Consider the following 25833-nt stretch of genomic DNA (forward strand, 5'->3'; position numbering starts at 1 on the left):
GGATACCCAATACAGATCTAGATTGCACTCTACATTGCTGCCCAAGTCACTGCACTGTAGTTTTAAAGCAGCAATGCCACAGAATACTAGTTAAAGATTCACACACAGACAAGGAAGATGAAGAGCAGATTTATTTTGTTATTTAATCGAGTACAAAGACTGCAGTGTCAACTTGTACATTTCAGTGCCATAAAAAAGAAAATAAATAAACAAAATGTAGAACTTTAGATCAAATGGATTTCAATAGGTGCTATTTTACCGTTTTAAGTGAATAGATTTGAATGAAACTGCAAGCCGTTACAAGTTCAGCAAATCAAGGGGAGCTGCAGTTGAACACCTTGGAGAATGCCCTCTTATGACCATAATGAAGTTGGGAGAAAGCCACTAGGTTCATCCTTTCAGAGAAGACATTCCAGCTCGCATGATCTCATCCACCAAGAGGATGTTGCTTGCAATCACAGTGCTAAAAAGGAGAATGACATTTAGAAAAAAATGCATAACCTACAGGCTCTTAACAGCAAAAAAACATTGGTTATTATTGACGTCACTATAAAATCTGAAGTCTGGAAAGCTCTTGCTCACGATTTCACGCCAAGTCACTGCCATAGGTGAAAAATCTAGCCGCCATATTTAGAAAGCCACTGCAGAGGCACCTTGCGGCTCATTCATTTGTAAGTGTAGTACGGTGCCTTAAAGCTCAACACAGCTTCGCAAATGTGGTTTACAGTAACAGGCCCAGATGTAAAGATTTAGAAGCAAAACAGAAAGACCGAAGATGTGGAGCACCCACAAACAAATGTCAACCACTGTTGGACCGATGGACCTACCCTGCAGAAAACTTAACATTATTAATCTACAACGTTGAGGAACAAGAAACATCCCAAAATTACCAGGAATGGAGGAGTTGCTTCTTTACACTGTAGTTATCCCAAATTCCTGCATCTGCAGAAACCATTGGCTCACCTGCAAATACAAAAACATCTTTATTAATTTACATACATAAAATGCTGCTAATCTGAACCACTTTACCAATGGACATTGTGACTACAGCCTACAAGTGTACAAAGCTTGAAAAACATTTAAAAGCACCACAGCCATTGAGAAAAACGCTTGATAAGTACTCAAAAAACACAACTGTGCCTATGCACACACATATTTAGGCTTCTACAAACTGGACTTGTTTACAACTTTTAAAAGCAGCAGTCCAAGCTGCAGGTTTTATCATTCCCCCCACTCCTTTAATATGTCCATCAATACAAGCCACAAAGTTAATTACTTATCAAAGTTGCCGATCGATCGGCGAAGATTCGGCTTGGGGGTTCACTAAATGGCTGTCAGTGCAGCAGAGGACCAAAGATGCAAAGTGACCAGGCAGTCACTTGATACAATTGGTGCACTGATAGAGGGCAAGGCTCAAAAAGGGGTGTGTCAGAGCTATTTTAGAAGAGGAAAGTGATGTGACTGTAAATGGTTGCTATAGAAACAGTGTTTTACATTATTTCAGTTTTTTTTTAAATGCTACAAGTATTTTCTCATAGTACAGAAAGGATTTATTAAAATAAAAAACAAAAAAACAAACATGCAGGATATTACTTGGTCTGCACCATTAAAGCCGAGGCCAACAAGACTTTTCAAAGCTTTCGATAAAAAAAAATATAAATAAAGTTTTTTTTCCTTCATTTTAACAATGAAAACCCATAAGCAATATTTAACTATAAATGGTCACAATGTACTGTACTTCTGAATACATGCAGAAGAACAACATCTTCCAATGCAGAGGAAAAAGGACAGACATCAATTTAGCACAGATTTGAGGCCAAGGGAGCTAAAGAGCACACTTGGGTGTTCTCTGTGCATGTTAAGGCCGAGTTCAGGGTGCCAGAAACAGGAGGTGGAGGGCGCGCGTCAGTCTGCTGGGCGATGTGTGCACATCATCCCCAGCAGACCTTTTCAAGCTTTCAGGAGGTGGGGCTGCAGACGTGAGGTTGGGGATCGGCGTTGCACTGTTGAAATCATTTTCAAGAATGATTTGATTGGCTGCCGAAGTACCAGTGACGCTGCTGCAGCTTGAAAAAACAACTTGAGTTGTTTATTGAAACTGTAGCAAGCGTCAACTCCGTACTTCGGCAACAGGGTAGCTGCTACCCTGACAACCGCTATTAACTTTAAATACATTGTTTCGGACGTCCGCGCGCACGTAAGCACGCCAACTCTCCGAAGCCGGCACCCTGAACGAGGCCTAAGAGATTATATACATGTATGAAGCAATTAATAACATTACGAGTCAGGGAAACCATTATTTTTCTTTTTACCCCTTGAGGGCGCAGCAATGCGTTAAAGGACTCTCCGGCACTAAAGATGTTCAACATTGACCTTTCATCATGTGTAAAATAAGCCTGTGGAAATCACTTAGCACAACATTAGAGATTAGAATGTAATCTATATACAAATGAATCTTACCAGTGTTCAGGTCGACACCAATGAGCTGGCCTGATTGTGCATATTCAGTCTGCAGTTTTACTAATGTCTCTTGGGGGTCATAACCAGAGTTTTGGGCAAGAACCTAAAATCATATAAAAAAAAAAAGTAAATAGGCAAGATTTCTAATATTTGAATAGTTACAGTTATGGGTTGTTAAAGCTGTAAAAATGTTACAACAAAAATTAGTTATCAAATGTGTTTATTCAGATTGCACACAGCGGAGACAGCTTCAAAACAAAAAGCTCTCTCCCAGATAATACGGTACGAGATACATTCATACCCTAAAAACTAAAGCTCCAACCCTTTATAGGGGGGGGGTTTGCGCGTCACTAAATATTACATCATTTTGTAATACATAATATTAAAACTGATGTAAGTTTGTAATACATAACAAATGATGTAAATGTGCGTCAACTAAAATGACAATCTTGTAATACATAATACTGGATAAATGTAAGCTAAAAACCATTATGGGATTAAATGTGATGTGTCTGTTCAGCCACCTGGCATATTAGTATGAGAAAGTTTCACTGTAAGAATCTGAGACTGCTAACAAGGCTTCTCAACTTCTGGCCTGTTTACACTTTCATTTGGAGCTGATTGGATGAGGAAAGATCAATAAAATCAGCTAGGGGCGAAAACTTTCCATTCTCTGCTTCACACGTTCGTTCACACAGATTTCTTTACATAGAAAGATGACATAAAAACTTAAGAGAAGACAAGATGGCGGACTAAAACAGTCAAACAAAATGGCTTCTTAGATCCTAATGCTTATGTCAGACCCCCTGTCTCAACTTTGTCAGGGTTAAACTTGATAGACATGTCTAGTATCTGCCAAGCTACTCATCCTATAGTTCTAGTGATCCAAAGAATGACAAACAACGCCACTGAAACAGTTGTCAATCTCATTAGGTGAAACAAATATATATTCCCTCAATCTAGTAATGGCAATCAACATCTTTCCTATGTTTACTTATTGGTATAACTGTATACCCTTTCTAAGAAGAGATCTAATCATTTCCCCACAATACTATTGCATCTGCCAGGCTTCATGGGTAGTAAATCACAATTTAACTGCCCTTTCCTTTGTTGGGGAAAATTTCCTTTCCGCCAGTCTCAAAAAATGGCCCCATGACCTATGTACTGTCCTTTCGAATGAAGAGTTCCCGGTAAGGTTACTTGAATGGACCCTGAAAAATTTTGTAACTCAAAATATCCTTAGGTGCTCTCTAATGTAAAGAAACCTCATTTGGATAGCCTTTCCTCATAAGGCAGATCTACCATCCTAAATTTGCTGGCTCTTCTCTGCACCTGCCAGTTTAGTCTTTATGGACCCGTGCCCAAAATTATACTCCAAATTCAAGTTGTCGTCTTAGTAAGGATTTATATGGTGGCAAAATTATGCCACCTTCTCCATCTATACCTCATTTTATACATCCTATTAGCCTATCGCAGCAACTGTCTGACATTGAGCAATATTGCTTAAGCTTACTGTCTTCAAGCACGCCTAAATCCTACATTAAGGATTGACCTAATTTTGTCCCATTAAGTTGGTAATTAGCATGAGTATTCTTGCTTCCCACAAACTTTTATCAGTGTTAAAAATGTGCCATGAACCTGCCCAGGCATCCGTGGGTGTGTGTTTTTTGTAGTGCTTCTGTAAAGTAATTACATCACGTTTCGCTTTTACTACATTACATAATTTAGTGTCAGCAAAGATAGGAACTTTCCCTCTGTGCTTGCACTGAACCTTGAGCTACTCCATTTGAGCCCAATCTGAACAGGTTTACATTTATAATAACTTGTCTTTTTTTGAACTAGTTTTAATCCAGGTGTACATATTGTCACCCACGCATTTCCTTTTATTTTGTACATTAACCGAGCAGTGCGCAAACTGGGGGACGGGAACGGTTACAGAGGCCCCGCGCTATTCCCCACAGCATTTAAATGAAATGCCTGGGGAGGCGTGAGGCCTCTGTAACTGACAAACCTGCTGCCAGCCGGGTCTTCGGCGAAGTGTCGCCATGGCAACGCACGTCATTTGACGCCACGGGGTCATGGCGTGATGTCACATGACCTCCGTACGCCAGAAAAGAAGGTAGGGGGGCGCGAGCACTGAGGGGAGTAGGGCGGGCGCAACGTGAATAGTTTGCGCACACCTGCACTAACTTATTGTGTGGCACCATATAAAAAGCCTTTGCAAAATCCAAGTTGACCACATCCACTGCATTCTTTTGGTCTAAATTCCTCCTAACCTCCGAAGACGACAATAAAGGTTAGTTTGGCATTATCTATCCCATCAGATCCATCTAATAATGTTTTAGGTATTCCTTTCATAAACCTTCAGCTAGGCTCTCCAATATTGATGTCAGGCTTACTGGTCTGTAATAACCTGGTTACGATTTAGCTCCATTTTTAATTATAGGAACAAATGGAGCCTGTGAAAATGGAGGCCTTGAATATTAAAAATAACAGTGTGCATGTACATTTGTATGTGCTTTTTATATACGAGCTGGAGTTACAAATTAAATCTATGGAAGTTGTAACGTACCTGCCAGATATTAAAGTACTGCTTTACTTCTGTATCATGGACATTTAGAACACCATATAAAAAAAATGTTAAACAAAACTGGTGCATTGCAGAGTATCAGTATATTCATAAGCCACCGCAAAGCACGTTTTAATTAATGGGTCTTAATAAGGGGCTAGTGACTCATTACGGAAATAATGCAGAAGGATTAGCTAAAAATTAGATTCCATCTAGCCTGCCTCCCAAAACAAATATTGATATTTCTCAAATAATTTATGTAGTCCTTTATCAGTCTGGGTATATTTTTCAACAAAGCTTAACATTCACAAGATGTCAATATCCTATGTATGTAAATCTTATGTATGTTACTTCATTTATATAGTGCCCACAGCTGTTTTTTACTCGAGAATACAGTACAGGCATACCCCCCGCTTTAAGGACACTCACTTTATGTACACTCGCGAGTAAGTACATATCGCCCAATAGGCAAACGGCAGCTCACGCATGCGCCTGTCAGCACGTCCTGAACAGCAATACCGTCTCCCTACCTGTACCGAAGCTGTGCGCAAGCGGGGAGACTATAGAGCCTGTTACAAATGCCTTATTTACATCAGTTATGCACGTATATAACGATTGCAGTACAGTACATGCATCGATAAGTGGGAAAAGGTAGTGCTTCACTTAAAGTACATTTTCGCTTTACATACATGCTCCGGTCCCATTGCGTACGTTAATGCGGGGTATGCCTGTATAGCACAATACATGCAACAAATAAGATCAGACAATCGGAAAGGAAATCCCTGTTCTGGAGAGCTTACAATCTAAAAATGGTTTGATGGGTAATTTAAAAAGAGACAGCAGGCGAGGAAAAAAGTGCAGCAGATGGCATTGATAGGAGTGACTGTGGGTGTGGAACAGTAGCCATGAGTCTAGGCTATTGGAGCACTTCATTTAAGGAGGCGAGTTTTAAGGTTTGTCTTAAAAGGTGGGGGGGGGGGGGGGGAGAAGGTGTTTGGCTTATACAGAGTGAGGGAGTTCCACAGGTAGAGGGCAGTGAGAGGAGAAAGGTTCAAGGCGAGAGAGCGCAGTAGAGGTGAAAGGGGTGGAAAGGAGACCTTCTGGGTAGAACGCAGGAGACTAGTATGGGCACAGCGAGAGATCACAGCCGATACATAGGGAGGAGCAAATAAGAGGAGAGCCTTGAAGGTAAGGAGGAGATCTTTGTGGGCGATTCAAAACTTTATGGGAAACCGGGAAAGGAATTTAAGGAGACTAGCAGACTATTTCGGGAGAAAGCGAAATTATTCTAGCAGATGGGAGAGGATAAATGTAGAGCAAGCAGGCAATATATTCTGTGTATTTGCAAAAGGCAGTAAAATTTTCATTTTCCATCTATGCCACATCAGTGCAAATATACATTGAAAAATATTTAATGTCACGCTCCCCCTCCCTCCCTTCAAAAAACAATTATTTCATACCTTGGGAATGATAAGGAGGGCATCAGCAAAAGCCTGCACACCAAGTTGCGCTCGCCCCTTCACATTAGGTTTGTGCTTGACCAGAGCATCAGCGATTGCCACTTCTAAAGCGCCTGCACCTGCCACCACACAGCCTTTTCACAGAGGAGAGAAAACCACAGTCAGTCAACTTGATTTGTGCCCTGGCTGGTAATCAAGAAAAGGAGAACTACATCTCCAAAATATCCATGAAAGTATATCTAGTCACTCTTACTAAGCAACAGCCTCGAGGGGAAAAAAGAAACACTGATGTATTCTGATAGGATATATTTGTTGCATTAGACGTCCTGTCCATCGGTATATTGTCAAATAGAATACATTCTGCATGAGACCACTCACCATCTTCGATCGCATTTTTGACAGCCCGCAGTCCATCTCTTATCGCATCTTTGATTTGTGTTAGGGTGTGTTTATTTGGCCCCTTGACTAACAACGTTACAGATCGTGGATTGTCGCACTGCTCTATAAAAGTGAACTTCTCTTCACCCTAGAGAAGCAGAATATTTTAGAAAGGGCCAACAGTGAGTTTATCATTCCATATATAGTATAAAACAAAATTACCAATGTATGCTTAATCCATGTACCGTCTCCTTTAATTTATGTACAGGCTAAAGCAAACTGCACAAATACGGTGATAGTGAAATGGATGGCAAGAAGACGAGCAGCACTTACCATGGTGTATTCATAGACAAGACCAGCATGCCCCAAACACTCAGGAGTGAGGTCGTCCACAGAATTCATAGCAATGCCACCACAAGCCAGGGTCAGTCTGCAGAAAAGCAATTGTAACACATTTGGAAAAGTGTCTTCATATCTCATTCACTTGGATATTAACAAGACCGAGTGTTATTCAAATTAAAACATAAAATCTAGCACTCTGGAAATGGCAAAGTAGAAGAACGTCATTTCAACATTTGCCAATAGAAGAGGCATGTAAAATGATCTTTTTAGCCCACATAAAATACAAGTGGAGAACTTTCAAGCTGTTATCAAGAAGCAAATAATCTTAACACAAAACAGACCGTTATAAATTGTGTATCCTTGTAACCAACCTTTCCATATTCCTTCTCTTCGCTCTACGAAGGGCTACGATACCTTCTTTCGAAAGTGCATCCAAGGAAAATGGGTCAATGCCCTAAAACAAATATGATCACCTATAAATATCAGGTCTGCATGATCAGTGATGTACTGTAAAACTAATTGTCTATGTAACGTTATCAGAAAAAAAGAAAAGAAAAGAAAAAAAGTTCTACACGGCACATAGTCCAACCCCAAACTCCACCTAGGATCTCATGTCCTGTTTGAATTATCCATTGTGTCAGTTTGTTTTGACTTAATCACTTCCTTGAACAGTTATGTATTTTGACGACAAAAAACATTTTAAAATCCGTATTCCATGTGGAGGAAATAGGAGAAAGTGTTTACCCACACGCAAATTAGCCATGCCAACTAAAAATATACTGTACCATACTCCTGTTATAACTAACAGTCACGATCAGTAGATCTTGTTGAATGTCAAATATGACCAACCATACAGCTGGGTGCAAACTAAGTGCTTATAAGGGTTAACCTAAATAAAACTGCTGCAATAAACTCTTTTGTACAGGAGAAAACAGACTTATTTTCCAATGCAATGTACTCATTCCACAATAGGTAAAAATGAAAGCTAAAAAATGACCACCCTTTGCAAGAACAATGGAGAGAGCTGTACAAGCCATGTTAACTGATCACATTTGTCACAATGTACTGTACTTCTGAATACGTGTAGGAGAATGAAAAATCTCATCCAACGCAGAGGAAAAAGGACAGACATCAATCTAGCACAGATTCAAAGCCAAGGGAGCTACAGAGCACACTTGGGTGTTCTCTGTGCACATAAATAAAACAAACGGGTTACAGCTAAAAAGGTAGTTTGAATTCCTTAACATACGCACTCTAAAGACAATCTCACCTTTTGATTAAGCACAATGAAGCCTTTGTCAGTATCCCCACATATCTTCTGTTTCAGGGCTACGATTTTCTTTACCCTCTCTTCAATAAACTTCCTCTCCGCTTTTACCAATTTTTCCCGCTCCTCTGCACTTTTGTAGAAGAAACCAGAATTCACCTCTCTGGGGGGGGCAAGAGAAGAGAAACAAAAAATGTGAATAGCCACAAATATATATATATATATATTTTTTTAATATAACAAAATCAAAGTAAGAGATACATAGCAAATGCTCATTTCAGCACGGCATTGTGTTAAATGTAACATCTGATCTGTTTACCAACCCTTCTACAAACGTTTTGCCACACAATTATGGGGCGTGGGGGGGAAGTGACCCCCACATATGCCATTTTAGCAAAATGCAGCACAAGTTTGTCATATAAAAGGCCAAATTCAGCATTCAATTCCAACGGCACTTAATTCACAGTATCTGACCAGAAGAACCAAAAAGAACGACATTTGCTTACATATATTTTTCCCCCTCAATCCCAAGCCACCACTTTTTTTGATAACACTCTAAATGAAAAAGCAACCCACATCATTCGATGCTTGCCGATGGGTTAACAAAGAAAAATGAAATCTGTACTTCCCCCCTCATTCTGGAATAGAAAGTCAATTCAACTTCAAGCCTGCCTGGCATTCAGTTGTGTAGTAAGATCTAATTAATGTCTGATGTTACACTACTACGAGAGCCTGCAAAAACAAAGCTACAAGTGTTATAGGATCCCTGGGTTTTAAAGGAGAACATTAAAAATGTAGGTCAGATATGTCAAAACTAAAAAGAAACCTTTCTACCAGGAGGACTAAATGAGCAATAATTTTTTTAAATCACTTACGTTTTTTCATACTCTAGTGAGACATTACAAGTGAGGATGAAAGCATCTTCAACTCTCTTCTTCATGTCTGGATGACGTGCTCCATGATCTAAGACCAGCCCCCTGATCAACCTGGCAAAATAAAAGATTAAAAAAAAAAAAAAAAAGTTGTAATTCCCAGTCTCTTCCACATACGGCTGAATGTTTTTAGTAGTTGCTGAGATGTCCAGTTGCTGTTATGATGACAATGTGTGATGAGCAATCTTTTAGTGCGCCAGCACTTGAAACTTTTCCAGAAGGGTCAAGAATGTACTCAATTGTGCCACAAAAGCAAAGCTCAAAGAGAGGATGCCATTATAAAAAGCCCAAGTGAGACTTGCTTTAGCATGGTGTCTGACTGCATTAACTACCGCAAGACAATGCAGAATTCATCCATGCAATGTGATTCAACAGCTTTTATAGCACTTCCTTCGTACACCATTTATATTCAAATTCAAAATCTGCTGGTGTCTAGAATATGTATTAAGATATTTTACAAGATCTACAGACATGGACATTGCATTATTAACTATGTCCGTGCATTGTATGTAATATTAGTGAAGACATACTTGATAATGCAGAGAAAGAAGCAATTAACAGGTAACTAAAGAGGGCAAAATACAGAGTTTGAGGTCTAAAAGAGGACTTTTGGGAATCCCATAAACCAAAGACCTTGCTAAGCACTGTGTGGAATACACGCCACTGTCAAACAAGTTAGGGATAGTGAATGAGTAACAAGGGTTTGTACTAGATATGGAAGGCAAACACTAATACATTCGAGTTCATTATTTAAATGTTTACAAACAACTTTGCTCTAACAATGTGAAAATCATTTTACATTGACCCCTTTATGTAAAATAGGGGACACATGTCAAATACTTCCAAAGCCTGAGGGTTAACATTATAACTGAAGACTGCCTGGGATTTGTAAATCTGCAGAAAAAACATACCCCTATTTTACTAAATTACTCAATACAATCAAACCCCTTAGGCAGCATTCCCATTTCTAAGGCTAAGGCCCTGCTCCCTCCGTCAGCGCGCCCGCACTGCAGACAGGCGGGGCGCTGACAGACACAGACCGCGATATGCGGTCTGTAGGGAGCGGGAGGCTTGACAGGGAGGGGGGGGGGGGCGTGGCTTGAGCGGAGGGACCCGCTACTCTCCCCCCCTCCACGGGCTCGGGCTGGAGCTGCTGATGGTAAGCAACACACACACACACACACGCAGGCACTCACACACAGGCACACCCACATACACACACAGGCAGGCACTCACGCTGCTTTCACTCCACACTCCTCCCCGCTCCCCGAAGCCTCTCCTCCTCCCCTCATTGGCTCACAGCCACACCACGTGACGCATCGACGCTAGGGATCACAATTCTCTTGTATCCGCTTGCGGCTGACGCGTCACAGCGTGTAGCAAGCTGTGCAGCCAGGGGGGACCGGCTTGGGAGGATTCCCCTGCTGGTGGGGAACTCTCGTGTGGCCGCCCGCACCTCCGGGCACAGCGGGTCCCAGCCCTTAATGATGCTGTGCTACTCACGTTGTGTCACTTTCAGTTTTGTGTTTCATCTCCATAATTTCGACCATGTACAAATCAATGGGCTCATTTGCTTTTCTAATGGCCAAAATAGCGTCCACAACAGCCTGAGAGAAACAAAATTAAGACCATTAAACCAGAGGCATTAGGCTCAAAATAAATACATATGTTAGGACTACAATTGTGTCGACACGATTTATGTTTGGATTGGGTTAAAAGTAATTCAGCCGGGGTAAAGTGTGGGTCAAGGGGAGTTTGGTAGCGGCACATCTTGGCATTTGAGTCTTTCAGAAAGAAAACAGCTTTCGATAGTTGAACTCATTAATAAACAATCTCAAGTGCCCAGATTACCATTAGCTCCATAAAAGCACAAATAGAAATACTTACCTCTGTTAAAACATCAGCTAGTTCAGCATGAACCTTGGTGCGCAGTGACGTTCTTGCCACATTAATGAGAGTCTCCCGATCCATTTCCTTGGACACTTTCACTTGATCCAAGACTTTAAGGGCTTTTTCCTTGGCTGCTTCAAAGCCTTCTGTCACAATCCTAGGGTGAAGGCCCTAAAAAGAAAAAATGTTGGAAACACACTGAAAACAAAGATATGATTTAAAGTCTAGGACAGCAGTGCCCTGAAGGAGGGGGGGGGGGGGGGGGGGAAGAAAGAGAGAGACAGACACAAGAACTTCCAGGGGGGCCCGGCAGCTACAGAAGCCCCGCGCTCTCCCCCAAGTCACTTAAATTAAGTGCCGGTGGGGACCACGCAAGGCCCCTGCAGTTTCTCCTGCGACGCGTCGACATGGCGGGGTCACATTGCCATGGTAACGTGACATCAGTTGACGCCGGAGGCGAGGGGGCGCAAGTTAAAAACTTTGCGCACCCTTGGTCTATGATATGGTATAAGGCCTAGTTCATACTCTAGTTTTGAAATATAAAATGTCCAATAATACTTTTATCATTCTTGACACATTAAAACGAATTCTGACTGTAAAAAAAATATTAGTACATTTTCACATTCATGTTTTATGCAAGTTTCCTTGACACATGATCATAAACACAGAATACCAACCGCTCAACCTTAATAAACAAGTAACAAAAGTAGTATCTAGTGCTATAGGGAGCATGTGGTACTGGAACACTTATTTACACGGTGATCCAAGAGGGAACAAAAAGGATTACCCATATCTGCTGACGAAGTTAAGTCGAGACATTAGAGCAGGGGGGCGCAAACTTTTTTCCCTGCGCCCCCCTGCCGGCTGTCCCCTCACTCCCGCGCCCCCCTCCCAACCCCAACTTACCTGCGCTCCGGCGTAATGACGTCACGTTGCCATAGCAACGTGACGTCACATGACCGCGCAGCGTCATTTTGACGCCGCGTTGCCATGGCGACACAGGGAGGAAGCCGCCGGAGCCACGGTAAGTTAGGTTTACAGAGGCCCTGCAGCTCCCCCGGCACTTAATTTAAGTGCCTTCGGGAAGCGCGCGGGGCCTCTGTAAACCCCGCGCCCCCCGTCGGCAGTGGGCCCCACAGTTTGCGCACCGCTGCATTAGAGTGTCTGACGTAAACAGCATTAGGGTCTAAGCAGCCATTTTGTCTGACTATTTTTGTCAGCCATCTTGTTATTGTTCTAGTCCTTGTCTGTCATTTATGTTGTAATGTGCTGTGTTTGTGTCATCCATTTTGTCTTCTGACTGTATGAAAGCTGCATGAAAGTTATAGCGGGTTAAAAGATTTTTCGCTCTCGGTGTTTACCAGATCTGGCCAGCCCAGCTGCAGAAGGAGGGAGGGGGCATACAGCCTGGAGGAGTGAGATTAGAATTAGAGAAGATTTCTCACATTTAAGTGCCAGGTAAAGTCTTGAGAAGTGAGATCAGAATTAGAACCGACTTCTCAGCATTCGAGTGTCTGGTGGACTCGGAGATAGAAATCATTTCTCACATTCAACCCCTTAAAGAATGTATGCATCATTTCATTTTTTTGTTATGTATTACAAGATTATGTCATTTTAGTTGACACACACTTACATCATTTGTTATGTATTACAAACTTACATCAGTTTTACTATTGTTATGTATTACAAAATGTCATATTTAGTGACGCGCAAGCCCCCCCATAAAGGGGTGGAGCTTTAGTTTTTAGGGTATAAATTTATCTCATACCGTATTATCTGGGAGAGAGCTTTTTGTTTTGAAGCTGTCTCCGCTGTGTGCACCTGAAATAAACTCATTTGATAACTGAATTTTTGTTGTAACATTTTTACAGCTTTAACACTGCACTCAGCCAAAAAGTTCCCAATACAATAAAGTAGACAGATGTGTCTTCAAATAGTGGTGGGGACAGACGCACCCGAGAGCACACCCCTGCAAACTGGCCACAGCAGTGGCTCCACACCACCAGAGCGAACAAGACCGACACACACAGCCTGCCCAGATGCCACCCCGCCTCCACGACGGGGATTCAGCCAAGACCGACCCTGGACACCCACAGCAATGCGGCTGCATTATATGAAGACTGTCTACCTTATTGTATTAGGAACTTTTTGGCTAAGTGCAGATATGGGTAATCATTTTTGACCTCTCTTGGATCACCGTGTAAACATTATTATACGCCCGAATATACAGCAGATTCATAGAGCAGCGGTGTCCCATACATTCGCCACATGTGCCAAACGGGGGAACCAGGGAAGAGAGCAGGGATATCTGTCTGGCAGCTGCAGGGGAGGCGTTAATGACACAGGCAGGGGTATTTGGGGTATTTGGGGTGTGGGGGAGAAAGGTTCTATATTTGGGGTGTGGTAAATATGGAAAACCCACAAGTGTGTCTAGCTTTGAATTCCTACTGGACACCGCTGTTAGAGTATAGCAGCTGCAAGAAAGCCAATGTTGGGGTTGCGATCCCAGACAGACATCGGGAGGATATACCAATGAAGCAGGTTTAGAATAAGATTAAACATCTACTAAAACAAACTATTTGCCAAACGCATTCAGATATACCTCAGATATGTACAGATCAGCTTGCTTCAGGAGCTCTCCGATAATCAATACATTAGAAGTTGTACCGTCTCCAGTAATGTCATCTTGCGCTGTGGCTACTTTTGCTATCAGAGAGGCTGTGGGATGTTGAATTTGCTACAGAAAAAAAAATAAAAGTTAAATATACTCATCAGCATTGAGCCCGTCACAACGCTTCACATTGCTCTCCGGATTTACCAGAAAAAAATAAAAATCAAACTGCTTCAATGTAAACGTATATGCGTGTACGCTTCTATCTGGTTGTTCATCAACAATGACCTGCTGATTAAAGACTGTACTCAAGCGCACTTTAAAACATGACACCAGACAAAGCTAGGGCACCATTTTGAAAAAGTACAATTGAGAATTTCTTTAGCATGGTGTCTGACTGCAATGACTACTGCAAGTTAATGCAGAATTCATCCATGCCACCCGACGGAGGATTTCTTCCTAATGCCAACATATGGCATCTGATACATTTACGATCCTTGCTAAAAAAGGTACTAAGCTTTGTAGTAAATGACTACCAGGCACCAAGCATGAAATTATAACAATTACTGTGGTAAAAAAGTAGAAATGTTATGGAAATACTGACACTGTTTACAACATACAAAGTCAGTGCCACTTGGTGTCTATACAACAGGCTGAATGTGAATCTGGAAGAAGTCTCGGATATCATGTAAGGGGCAGCTCCCTCCCTGCGTGGGACACTCACCATTTCATGAAGTAACACATTGCCATCTTTGGTAAGCTTGATGTCTCCAGCACCAGAAACCAGCCTGTGGAAAACAAAACCACATCAAAACTAGCACCATTTAGATTGTAAGCTCTTCGGAGCAGGGACTACTAACAAAACTTTACTTTTATCTCTGAAGCACTTTTATTCCCATGACCGGTTATCTGTATTTGTTATTTATACGATTGTCGCGTATATTACTGCTGTGAAGCGCTATATAAAATAAAGACATACATACACTTTGTGAACCAACACACCCACAACAACCCAGGCCCCCCTTACATTGTACGCTCTTCTGCATAGGAATCCCTGCTGCCCAATTATGTCTCAACTCTTATCACCCCATTTTATGCCTGCTACATACAAAATATCGGAAGCCGGTAAAATGCAAATTCAGTCTTAAATTTCATGGAAACATTTCATGACAGACCAGAGTCCCTGTGGTCCATTCACCGCACCTATTTTTCCCTAGCGCTACACAATCATTGACTTACAAAATTCACTTTTCCCATTTTTATTTATTCACGGGTTTCGGGGTCACTGGGCTATCGTTTTACTGGCAGCCTACACCTTCTCCACCCCAAATTTTACACCTAGAAACCCCACCACACACAGGCTTAAGAATTGACTAACCCTTTCCCTACTGCTAGATGAAGTCTAAAAAGGTGCTGTTGGCTATTGTGCATCTGGAAGCGCCCCAGATTTCAGTTTTACGCCTAAATGGCCATAAAAAAGGCACAAGGCAGAGGCTCCCTTCCTATTAGTCCGGAGTAAGTGGTTATTTTATCATTTTTGCACACATAAGTGGACAAGTGAATAGGTCAAGTTATTTTATCTTTCAAGTCCTCAGGGGAAGAAAACTAATCTGTGAGCGTATGGGGTGGGTATACTTACCACAGTGCAAAAGAAAATGTATCATCATAGATAAGCAGTCAAACAGTAGTTATGGTCAAATACATAAATATTTACCATATCAATTGTGTTAAAGTTGGACACTAATATCCAGAAACGCCCAATAAGCAAAATATGAATGTAAAGTCCTGGCGGCTTGGGGTAGATTACACAAAGCAGCAGGGAACATGATCTAATCAGGCCTGCAACCCCTTTATACTCATGTTATTTCACAGGGTGAAGTCACGCACAGCGCAATTAGATTGCAAGCTCTGCAGGACAGGGGGTGACCTGCTCATGTTACATTATGACAGCAGGGTCACCCTGGTAGCCAGCCCCTCCTCCCCCCAATAACCCCAATTTCTGATTTAACGAGGGTTTATTTTTTTTTTAATGGAGTCGCATACATGGATAAAACTATTACGGGGTTTAGTAGACGAATGATTTTTATCTAAATAAATCAGCAGATAAGGGGCCTCCTGCGGTAGCAGCTCGCGCATGGAAGCGCAGCCATGTAGTGACACATTGCGCAGCCAGCACGGGCTCAGCGCGCGGCTTCCCTATGCGCGAGAACACGCGGAGACTCAACCGGCAGAGAACCGCGCTGGCACACTACGGGGGCCGGAGGTAAAGCTTAGCACGGAGAAGACGGTAGGCCCCGCTTTAACACCACCCCATTTGGATTTAAGCAACGTAATGCCTGTGGTAGGCCGCGGGGGGTTAACGGAAAGGGGGCGATCGCCTCGTGCCGGAGCCGTTTCAGAACGGGGAGCGCGTGACTGCCACAGCACATTGGCAGACACCCCAAAAACCAGAGGCAACCTCTCGCACCCAAACCCCAGCCTCACGCCCCTCCCTCCTCCCTCCTTCGCCACGAGGAAGCCTCACATCTTCATTGTGCCTTTAGGCCCGAGGTTGGTCCGCAGTACGTCCTGCAGACCTCGCGCCGCGCTGATGTTCACGGCCAACGCCGCCTGGGCCCGGGCCACCTCGGCCTTCGGATTGAGAGCTTTCACGGCCGACATGGTAAAGGCAGCGTAGTAACGGGACGATGAATCAGCTGCCCCCTCAGTGCCCCACCACGCCGCTCCCGAGAAGAAAGCTGGGACTGGCCTTCCAGAACAATCTAACGTGCTCAGCCGGCACGGAACGCCCACACTGGAGCTTGATTGGCTGAGGCAACATCACTTACCAAGCGATTGGTCAAGGGAACCCACCTACGTCACGTTCTCAGGCGACTTCTCACGCGGGCAAGATAGTACAGGAAACTGCCAAGAGGCGGCGGCAGCAGCGATGTGAAAGCGCGCGAGAGCTATGTAGTGATTTGTCTATTCTGAGCAATAAAATTGTTAATTAAACGCAGTCTCATGTACTCATACTTACGTACTAATACTCATATACTCACTCATGTACTCATACTTACGTACTAATACTCATATACTCACTCATGTACTCATACTTATGTACTAATACTCATGTACTCATACTCATACACTCACTCATGTGCTCATACTCATGTACTCATACTCATACACTCACTCATGTGCTCATACTCATACACTCACTCATGTGCTCATACTCATGTACTCATACACTCACTCATGTGCTCATACTCATGTACTCATACTCATACACTCACTCATGTGCTCATACTCATGTACTCACTCGTACTCATATACTCACTCATGTACTCATACTCATGTACTCACTCGTACTCATACACACTCATACTCATACACTCACTCATGTACTCATACTCATACACTCACTCGTGCTCATACTCATACACTCACTTGTACTCATACACTCACTCATGTACTCATACACTCACTCATGTACTCATACACTCAATCAAGTACTCATACTCGTACTCATGTTTGAAGCACCGTATCATCAAATACAGATTTTTTCCACTTTTTCTTTTAGAAGTAATATTTTATTAGTGTAACAGAAAATACATACACAGTACAACTTAAAACATTACTGGGAGCATGAATTATATCACAAATGTCAGAATATTTGTGTAGCCCTGTTTCCCCTAGAACACAGGAAGACTACTAATGCTGTGTGTAACCTGTTGGCTCGCATGGCCTGAGCCTCTGCCACGGAGAGCCTGGGGCGAAATGTATATGTTACTCCTTACCAGATGCAGCGCCTCCACCTGCGATGGCTCCCAGCAGAGCGGAAGTTGTTCCTCGCAGGACACCAATATAATGATATACACACTGAATATAAAATAACAAATATCTTTAGTAACGGTAATTATCAATCTGTATGCATACACATTACATACTCCTCCCACTAGACACAACTAGCCAAAGCGTCTCGCAGGACACGACCCTCCACCGTGTTCCCCACACCGTGTCCAATGTCCCACACCCACACCCCAAGTGTGTGGTGACCGCGCGGCCACTAGAGTGAGAATGTTATAGTTGGTGCACTTTGGTGTAGGGTTACCTGCCGAGTGCTCCTGCACTCGGACCAGCAGACAAATCTTCACAAAGGATCCGCAGACACGATGCCTTCCGCGACGTCCCTCCGGGGCGATCCCACCCGGGTAGATATGAATGTCTGTGAAGAGGTTTGGTCCCAAACCTCTGATAAAGAACTGCAGCGACCACTGTGTCCCTGACTTTGCAAACTACTGGGGCAGGTTCCTATTCTAGGGCCTGTCCCTACAGCAACCACAAGCTGTATGTGACTCAGGGGCCTATCTGGGGCTTAGAGGGTTTCTGGCCTAGTGTAGAGGCTACTTGCCTTTCTACACACACAGCTCCTACCTCTTCCCCTTCCTGGTCTTGACTGCCCCAACGTGCTCCCCTGTGCAACTGCGCAACCTCCCATCTCCCTCCTGCAGAGCCCCTATCGCCCCATTGGCTCAACGGCATCACGCGGCCTCCCCAGCGCTCATGGGACCTGTAGTACTCTGCTCTAGCCCTCCTCCCATTGGTCTAGACTTCGCGCGCTACCGCAGCCACTTCCTGTGCATGCGCTAACTCAAGTGCCGTCGCCTACCAGACTCACTACGCATGCGCAAATATCAAAATGGCGGCACCCTGAGCTTTCGGGCTGCCGCGGAGCCTCCTATGCATCGGAACGCTCCCTGCACGCTCTGCAACCCTCCCTGACTCTCCCACTGCAGCGGAGGTGAGGGCAAACCTGGGAGACCTGGCTACATTTGTATATAGACCTTTCACAACATTGTACACAACAAACTTTCTATAGTTATTTTAGTTTATAATTTATAATAGGGAAATATAATTAGGTTAACATTTGGAAGAAAAGGCAGAAAAAAATACATTCTTTCTGGTGTTTCCTTATTTTCTCTGTTACTGTAACAATTTAAAAGAGATACCATATATCTACATGAACTTATTTTGTTGCATATTTCAAATGAGAATGTTTCTAAAGCCATAATTCAACCATGACCCACTCATCAATATTGGTGATATAATTCAATTTCCATTTCTGTAACATTTGCCCTGCCCTCAATATCAGACTAGCACGCTCTCTCTTTAAGACCCTTCTTAAAACCCACCTCTTTATCAAAACTTATGGGTAGCTCCGTTGGTGGATACTGTACAAACATATTCATTTACCATGACCCCTTGCAGACGCACTTTTCAGAACACCCTCCTACCGTCTCTGTCAATTCTCTCACTTAGACTGTAAGCTCTTCGGGGCAGGGACATTTTCCTATTGTTTTGACTGAAGCGCTTATTCCCATTGTGTTATAATATTGTCATGTGTATTACTGCTGTAAAGAGCTATGGACGGACGGAAGGACGTGCGCACGCACGCACGCACACAATAAGGCCTGAATGACATTTGCAAAGAGCTGTTGAACTTATAGATTTGTGCACGTTACAGAAAATAAACTATTTATACAATATTTCTTAAAGATATATATATATTTATATTTGTTTCCCCCACAAAAAAAACAGCCTAATTTTCTTAAAAGGGGGCGCCACTTACATTTGAATCAATCCAACAGCTAGCCCAATCTTTCCCTAAAAAATAAGCCTTGATGCCATGCCTTACATCCATAGTACCGCTGGTGTGCCTGGGCCCATTATTACCAAGTAGGTCATATGGGCACATGTGATGTTTAAGGAAGGTAATCCATGTGTACTGTGGTCGTTATTTCCATCAAGCAACTATTTAACAAAAAAAAAAATTTCACCCCATCCTCCTCGAGGATTGGACTTATTTTTATACATTTGGTCAAAATGCATTCTTTTTGTGGGAAAATAGCGGTGTAGGAAGCCAAAAACAATTGAAAAAGTTTTACTCCGACTTTAACTATATTGCAGCATTTTCATCTCAAAGTGTCGAGATAAAGAACTCAAAATGACCTTCACTGCAGCTATTACACTGACTTGGGATTTTTAATCGCCTCCCAGAGCATCTGCTGAACCTTCCTAACTGGGGTCCTCCGCCATTTGGTGCAGTGTTCCCGGTCTTATAGGAAATTAAAATGTCTGCCTATTGTTATAAAATGTGCCATTTATTCACTGACTGGCGTCCCTTTTTAATCACCTGGACCTCTAGTAAATACCTTTTATTGAGGGCTCATTTCAGAGGCGTCCAGTTTGGGTGAGATTTTATAAAGTAATTTGTAGCGTTTGAAAGTTTGAGCTGTGCTTAGAATAGAAATTCCAGCTACGTCCACTAAACAATCTTGCATCCATTTGTACAAGAACGATGTACTCCAAATGATGATCATTTCATCTTTTACCTTACTTCTCGTTCTTTACTTCCCACCCCAATCCTTTTTTCCTGTGTCCTTTTCTTCAGAGAAAAAATTATTTAAAAACACAAAAAATGATCTGTCATGATGCTCCTGAACAATGAATAACTAACACAACCAAATCAAATAAAACGATTTTATTAAGATGTACATATTCACATGATGACCTATCATATTGTTACGATGTACCAACGGTTATCAGCTTTAGACATTTTGTCTTCATATTTTAGGGGGGAGGGGAACAGACATCAAATTTATTTTAGACAGTATTTCCACATTGTAACAGTATATCATATCATCCCACTTTCTTCTGGAGAGAACGTTTTCACAGGTGCAAAAGACTAATAATAATAATAATAATAATAATTAAAAAAAAAAAAGCAGCTTCACTGTCCAAGCGACAGACAACAGAGTTTCCTATTTTGTTGGGAGCTCAGTTTTATTATTGTGACCTAATTTTCCATACTACTACTTTGCATTGCTCCAGCAGATATGGAATTTAACAAAAACAGCAAACAACAAACCCAAACTGTAACTGGACCTGACAGAAACACCTCGGTTTCCTGAAGGTCTGACATGCATGATCCAGACACACAAATTAAACCACATATTACAGGATCGACTAGGGATGGACCTGTAACTTTTCTCCACGGACTATAATACTTTTAAGTAAGCTGGTTATCTTGTCATTTTATCTCTGCATGTAGAAGTGGCCACACCGACTTGTAACTATAACAGATACAGTGTGCTATTATTTTGTATAATACCTGAACTGGACAAAGTGCTTGCAACGTTATGTAACCAAAGTAGCGATGGCAAGCAATCCAAAATGGCAGAGGGCGAAGTGATATCTGCAGGCTTGAGTTGTGACTATATCCTCTCATTCACTAAAGTGCACAGTAACTGCTGCTACTGCCATTTACTGAGTGAGGGGGTGTAACATTTAGTGCGCTGTCTCCCCGTGGAGGCGGCTTGCAATGCATTGCTATGACTGAAGTGGTTACAAATCGTGCTACAGGCAGCATATAGCACCTCAAAGATGTCAAGTGAGCATATTGCATCTTAAAGCTTTTCTGCAACGCAAACATAGGTCATTTTCGAAATAAAAGTTACTATGCCATTATTATTGATAACCAAATGCTTTTGATGTGCAAACTTCTCATGACATTACTTGGGACATATGGGCGACCCTCAGCTGTGTACAGTATATGCCATTAAGGGCGAGATAACGAGGCAATAAGGTAACTCGTCACTGTAAGTAAGATTAGGGTTTAAACTCTTCAGCACTGGAAAAGTCTAGCAAGAAATGGGTTGGAGACATGTCAAGAACACAAGAGGCTGAAGAAAGAAATAGCCTTTATATGAATACATTGAATTGCAAGGAAATAATCCTCCTGGCAATTGAAGCTCATTCTATTTGACCCTGAATAGAATAGCGTTAAAGATGGATGCTGGGCAAAACCTAAAGCTCAATGTTGTTCTCTAACAGCTCATACATACATTTTCCCATATAACGTTTACTCAACTTCCTGCTTGTGCAATTTTGCCAATTTTTTCCTTACACCAGAAAAACACACTGGCCTTATGCGGCATGGCTTCAGAACTTTTTACATTTAATGTGATAAGAAAGCATGAGGAAAATCTTTAGTCCTACTATTGAAGATGGGTTACCTATGCATAACTTCCACCCAGGGTCTAATAAAAATGACGCACATTTCAGGACGGAAAGGGGATTTCTAGCGGTGCCTTGAAACTGGGAAATGTATCATTATAGTTCTCTCTATTTCTGCCTAGCCACTGATAGCCTGATCCTTTCAGTGTCAGGTAGGACTGCAACAAACTGCTATGCAATACACTTCAGGCCCAACCATCACAGGTTATTACTAGATCCTAAGCCAGTGTTTTTCAACCAGGGTTCCTAGGAAGCCTTCGGTTTCCCGGGCATCATGCAATTTTCAGGAATTTGAAAACTGGAACAATTACAGAGGAATTTACAGTGCATCTGATCACAGACACACTATTAGAGAGGTCTGGGTGCTGCAGAATTTCATAATATATAAATTATAGGGTTCCTTAACCATAAAAAGGTCGAACAGCACTGTCCTAGGCAGTTTGTAAAACACAGGATAATCAAAATGTATTAGGAAGTCGCCCAGGACGTACTAATGTTTTACTGAAACACAAGTCTGTCTTGTTAGCTTGATTCTGTTCATTCATTTCATGGACGTCTGAAGTAAGCAGAAGAAAGGTTTGTTATTGTTTTCCGCCGAGGCACAAGAAGGTCACCGTGTGCATTACTGAAGAGGAGAGCTCTTCAGTGGGATCATAATTCTGGACTCCATTTCCTGGATGAGGGGAACTGAAAGACGTAGAGAGATTAAGGAGTCAGCCCCCGTTTGGCTCGCACAAAAATAAAACAATGCAATTAAAAATAAAGAAGTACAAATTGAACAATAATGGCATATTTAAAGCAATGTAAATATATTTAAAGCAACATTTTACTTTGTTGTTGTCTTTATTTCACATAATGGAAATCTTTCATTTTAGCATGGTCCCTGAAAAGGACAGGGCGGGTCAGCGAAGCCTTTCCTGCACCATTAGTCTTTTCCTCTCGTTGGTGAGGACCAATTTAGGAGAAGGGTAAGGAGAGGAGCATAACTCCTGCAAGATCCTGCTAAACACACCCTGACATTACACACAAAAGGATTGCACAAAGCAATTACGGTAACCTGACCGCTCAACCTAATGCAGATAAGCAAAGTACCTGTATTATAAACAGGGTGCAAGTAGGAAAATATCAGTATTATATACACAGGTATAACCCAAAGGGAGTCAAAAAAGTCCTACTAGATGCACTCGCTGTGGAATGAGGAAAATGACCATATGAGTCTGTGACATATCAGTATCTCATCCACTACGCAGCCTGAATCGACCACATCAGGCTGGTGACCGACTCTTACACATACAAAACAAGATCCACACAGGACCATAAAAATGAAAATAATACAATTTTAATCACATCAATGGTTACAAAATAGATGGTGAATTATATACAGTGAACAATTAAACAAGCACAAATCTTCCATGGGATGGAGACCCATAATATTGAAATAGGTACTGCATGCCAAATGGAATGAATGGTCCTCTGTAATTGTGTGTGTGGTGAATGGATAAATACCTATATATCGAGTATATCAGCTGTAAAAATATATAGTGAGATAGGATAACTAAGATGTAGTCCCAATAGGCACAGATAAAGGGTGTCCAGAGTGGAGATATAAACACACACAAAGGAGTGGAATGACCTAAGGAACTCACTAGTGGACACCTGAGCAATAAAGGAATATATCGATAGCAGTACAACTGTTAGATCAAGGCATGTCACATAAATACTCCAGCGGTACATACATATGTGGAACAATATCATAGTAGAAGACTGACCCAATGATCAGGTATGTGAGCATGTGTGGCACAGCGGTTTAGGCTGCGCACTATAGCATATGGAGCATAGTGGAGAGTATGTGACCTGTATACCAGAGCTAAGTATATGCTTGTACATGTATACAAGAGAGGCAGGAGCCCAGGAAAAAAAATAACACAATACGAGCCGTGTTAGGGAATCGAAGATGGCGCCGCTACACCCCCGGACGTCACCATCGTGGGGATTTCGTGACGCCACGACGGCGACGTCCAGGGGTTTATACAGTATAGAGTTTGGGATATTTCATTTGGCATACAGTACCTATTTCAATACTATGGGTCGCCATCCCATGGAGGATTTTTAATTGTTTAATTGTTCACTGTAGTGACCATTTATTTTATAACCATTGATGCGATTAAAATGTTATTATTTTTATGGTCCTATGTGGATCTTGTTTTGTGTGTGTTTGAGTCAGTCACCAGCCTGATATGGTCAATACAGACTGCCTAGTGGATGGGATACTGATATCTCACGGACTCATATGGTCATTTTCCTCATTGCACAGCGAATGCAAGACCCCACAGTTCAGATAAGATTAGGACATGTTTTGAAGTGTGTAAAAGCATTGATGTTTTAACAGCCAGTATCAAAGACGTGATGTTGCTTTAATGCAAGGCCTTTACCTGTATAGTAGACACATTCATCCCAGCCATCTTTATGCCACGCCGAATTCCTGATATCATCTCTGCTCTGTAGATCGGTGTAAGCTGGAAAGGTTATGAAGAAAAAGTAGCCCTCACTTTGCATATAATACTTACTCTAGTCTTCTGCTGCTAAATCCAAAACAGTAGAACATTAATATATTAATAGAAAGACAGCTATAGATTGTTGACTGGCACTACCAATTTAAAGATATTCATCGGGTTATTTTACAATCGAATCTTTTTTAACATTTGTGCCAGTCCATGTTTTTTAACGTTTTCAAGGTTGCCACTACCTAAAAAAGCTCTGGTCAGCATTTCCATTAGATTTGTGGGGGTTTTACATTATATATCGGACCTGAAGATTCAGTTATGGTCAAACATAAGGTAGTCCCAGAAGCACAGAATAAAGCACCAAAATTGCCTACCATATTTTGACCTAGTCTACAATACTGTGTGTCAGAAATGTAGTTTGCTAAGTACTACAAAAATATGGACTCTAGAAATATCTTTATAATAAACAGAGTGCAGATTCTTACCCCACAGATGATGCACCATGTACAACTGGCCGATCTGCGAGAAGAAGCCGGCCACTGCTTCACCGCTGTCCTGACGATACCGTATAGCACGGGCCCTGAGACAGGCGAGACAAGTCTATGTCACATCAAGTCCTTCAACTGAGGATAACTGCATTGCACTGTTCTATGCTTCGAGCGTCGCACAAGATAGCCACAACAAGGCACTGGAGGAGTCAGGCCTACCATACCACAACCCATTAATCATCTTTTCTATTCGGAACATGTTTTAGAAAAAAATATAGTAGTTTTCTTTTAGATTTTGTCTCGTGTTCTTTTTATCATCATGAGAAATACCCGGAAATATGCAATGTGCAGCACTTTTCACACAATGACATGATGATTTAGAAAAGAATGGTCAGGGAGACGAAATTACATTCTGACGTTGCCACATCTTAACATCCCCTCCTCTCTCCTCTGAGCCGATAGAAAGAACTGAGGTTTCTTTTAGACCGGTTAGCGTTGGCAGATGGCTTTAGGATTATTGTTTTGTGCATATATGATATAAAACAAATAAACGTACCGCATCATTTCTTTTCACACAACGACTGCAGTCAATTGGGGGTTTCTTAAATACTGTTTGCAGAAGTTTGTACTTTGGAAAAACTATTGTGGGTTCATTTTTTTTTTTACATAGGTGTTTTTATCAGAACAGATTCAGCAAACTGATCTAAGTTTTCATAAATTATTTATTTCAGGCGTAACTCTCATTGACTTCAAGGGGAATAACGTTAGTACGGGTGCAATAATCCGTACCGGCACTTGATAAATGTGCCCCAGGATGGAGTTTGGGGGGTGCGGGTGTCTGATGGGCTTCCTTAACAAGATTAGTTTTCAGGGA

The 25833-nt window shown here is 42.0% G+C and overlaps 2 protein-coding genes and 4 non-coding genes across 6 annotated transcripts in view; all 6 read right to left on the reverse strand.

The window, feature by feature from the left end:
- Positions 1–113: 113 nt before the first annotated feature.
- CCT6A (chaperonin containing TCP1 subunit 6A) lies at positions 114–16671 on the reverse strand. The gene is made up of 14 exons (XM_075589941.1): positions 16434–16671; positions 14634–14697; positions 13901–14035; positions 11296–11469; positions 10912–11015; positions 9352–9462; positions 8480–8639; positions 7581–7663; positions 7201–7297; positions 6868–7015; positions 6490–6623; positions 2461–2563; positions 891–963; positions 114–463 (listed from the first exon to the last, which is right to left on the reverse strand). The coding sequence occupies exons 1-14, from the start codon at positions 16568–16570 to the stop codon at positions 391–393; spliced, it is 1596 nt and encodes a 531-aa protein (XP_075446056.1). The 5' UTR covers positions 16571–16671; the 3' UTR covers positions 114–390.
- Positions 1726–1857, reverse strand: LOC142491788 (small nucleolar RNA SNORA22). Its single transcript, XR_012800538.1, has one exon. It is a non-coding gene; the product is annotated as a small nucleolar RNA SNORA22 (small nucleolar RNA).
- Positions 8268–8403, reverse strand: LOC142491786 (small nucleolar RNA SNORA22). The gene has a single exon (XR_012800537.1). It is a non-coding gene; the product is annotated as a small nucleolar RNA SNORA22 (small nucleolar RNA).
- Positions 9636–9768, reverse strand: LOC142491781 (small nucleolar RNA SNORA15). The gene has a single exon (XR_012800532.1). It is a non-coding gene; the product is annotated as a small nucleolar RNA SNORA15 (small nucleolar RNA).
- LOC142491782 (small nucleolar RNA SNORA15) lies at positions 14210–14347 on the reverse strand. The gene has a single exon (XR_012800533.1). It is a non-coding gene; the product is annotated as a small nucleolar RNA SNORA15 (small nucleolar RNA).
- Positions 16672–20417: 3746 nt separating the features above from the next.
- The window catches only part of NIPSNAP2 (nipsnap homolog 2), a 29064-nt gene continuing 23648 nt past the window's right edge, over positions 20418–25833 (reverse strand). Inside the window, exons 8-10 of the mRNA XM_075589928.1 lie at positions 24957–25051; positions 24400–24483; positions 20418–22654 (exon numbers count right to left, since the gene is read on the reverse strand). Of these exons, the coding sequence (XP_075446043.1) occupies positions 22590–22654; positions 24400–24483; positions 24957–25051 (244 nt within the window). The 3' untranslated portion in view covers positions 20418–22589. The remainder of the gene's footprint in view (positions 22655–24399; positions 24484–24956; positions 25052–25833) is intronic.

Source organism: Ascaphus truei, chromosome 3, assembly GCF_040206685.1.
Source record: "Ascaphus truei isolate aAscTru1 chromosome 3, aAscTru1.hap1, whole genome shotgun sequence".
Taxonomy (NCBI): Eukaryota; Metazoa; Chordata; class Amphibia; order Anura; family Ascaphidae; genus Ascaphus; species Ascaphus truei.

Excerpts from the sequence above, each read along its gene's own strand:
- CCT6A (XM_075589941.1), bottom strand. The coding sequence starts at position 16,570 with ATGTCGGCCGTGAAAGCTCTCAATCCGAAGGCCGAGGTGGCCCGGGCC. Across the intron at positions 14,698-16,433 it reads CCTAAAGGCACAATGAAGAT|GCTGGTTTCTGGTGCTGGAG; the intron begins GTGAGGCTTCCT and ends TGTTTTCCACAG. Across the intron at positions 9,463-10,911 it reads AAAACTGAAAGTGACACAAC|GTTGATCAGGGGGCTGGTCT; the intron begins GTGAGTAGCACA and ends TTATTTTGCCAG.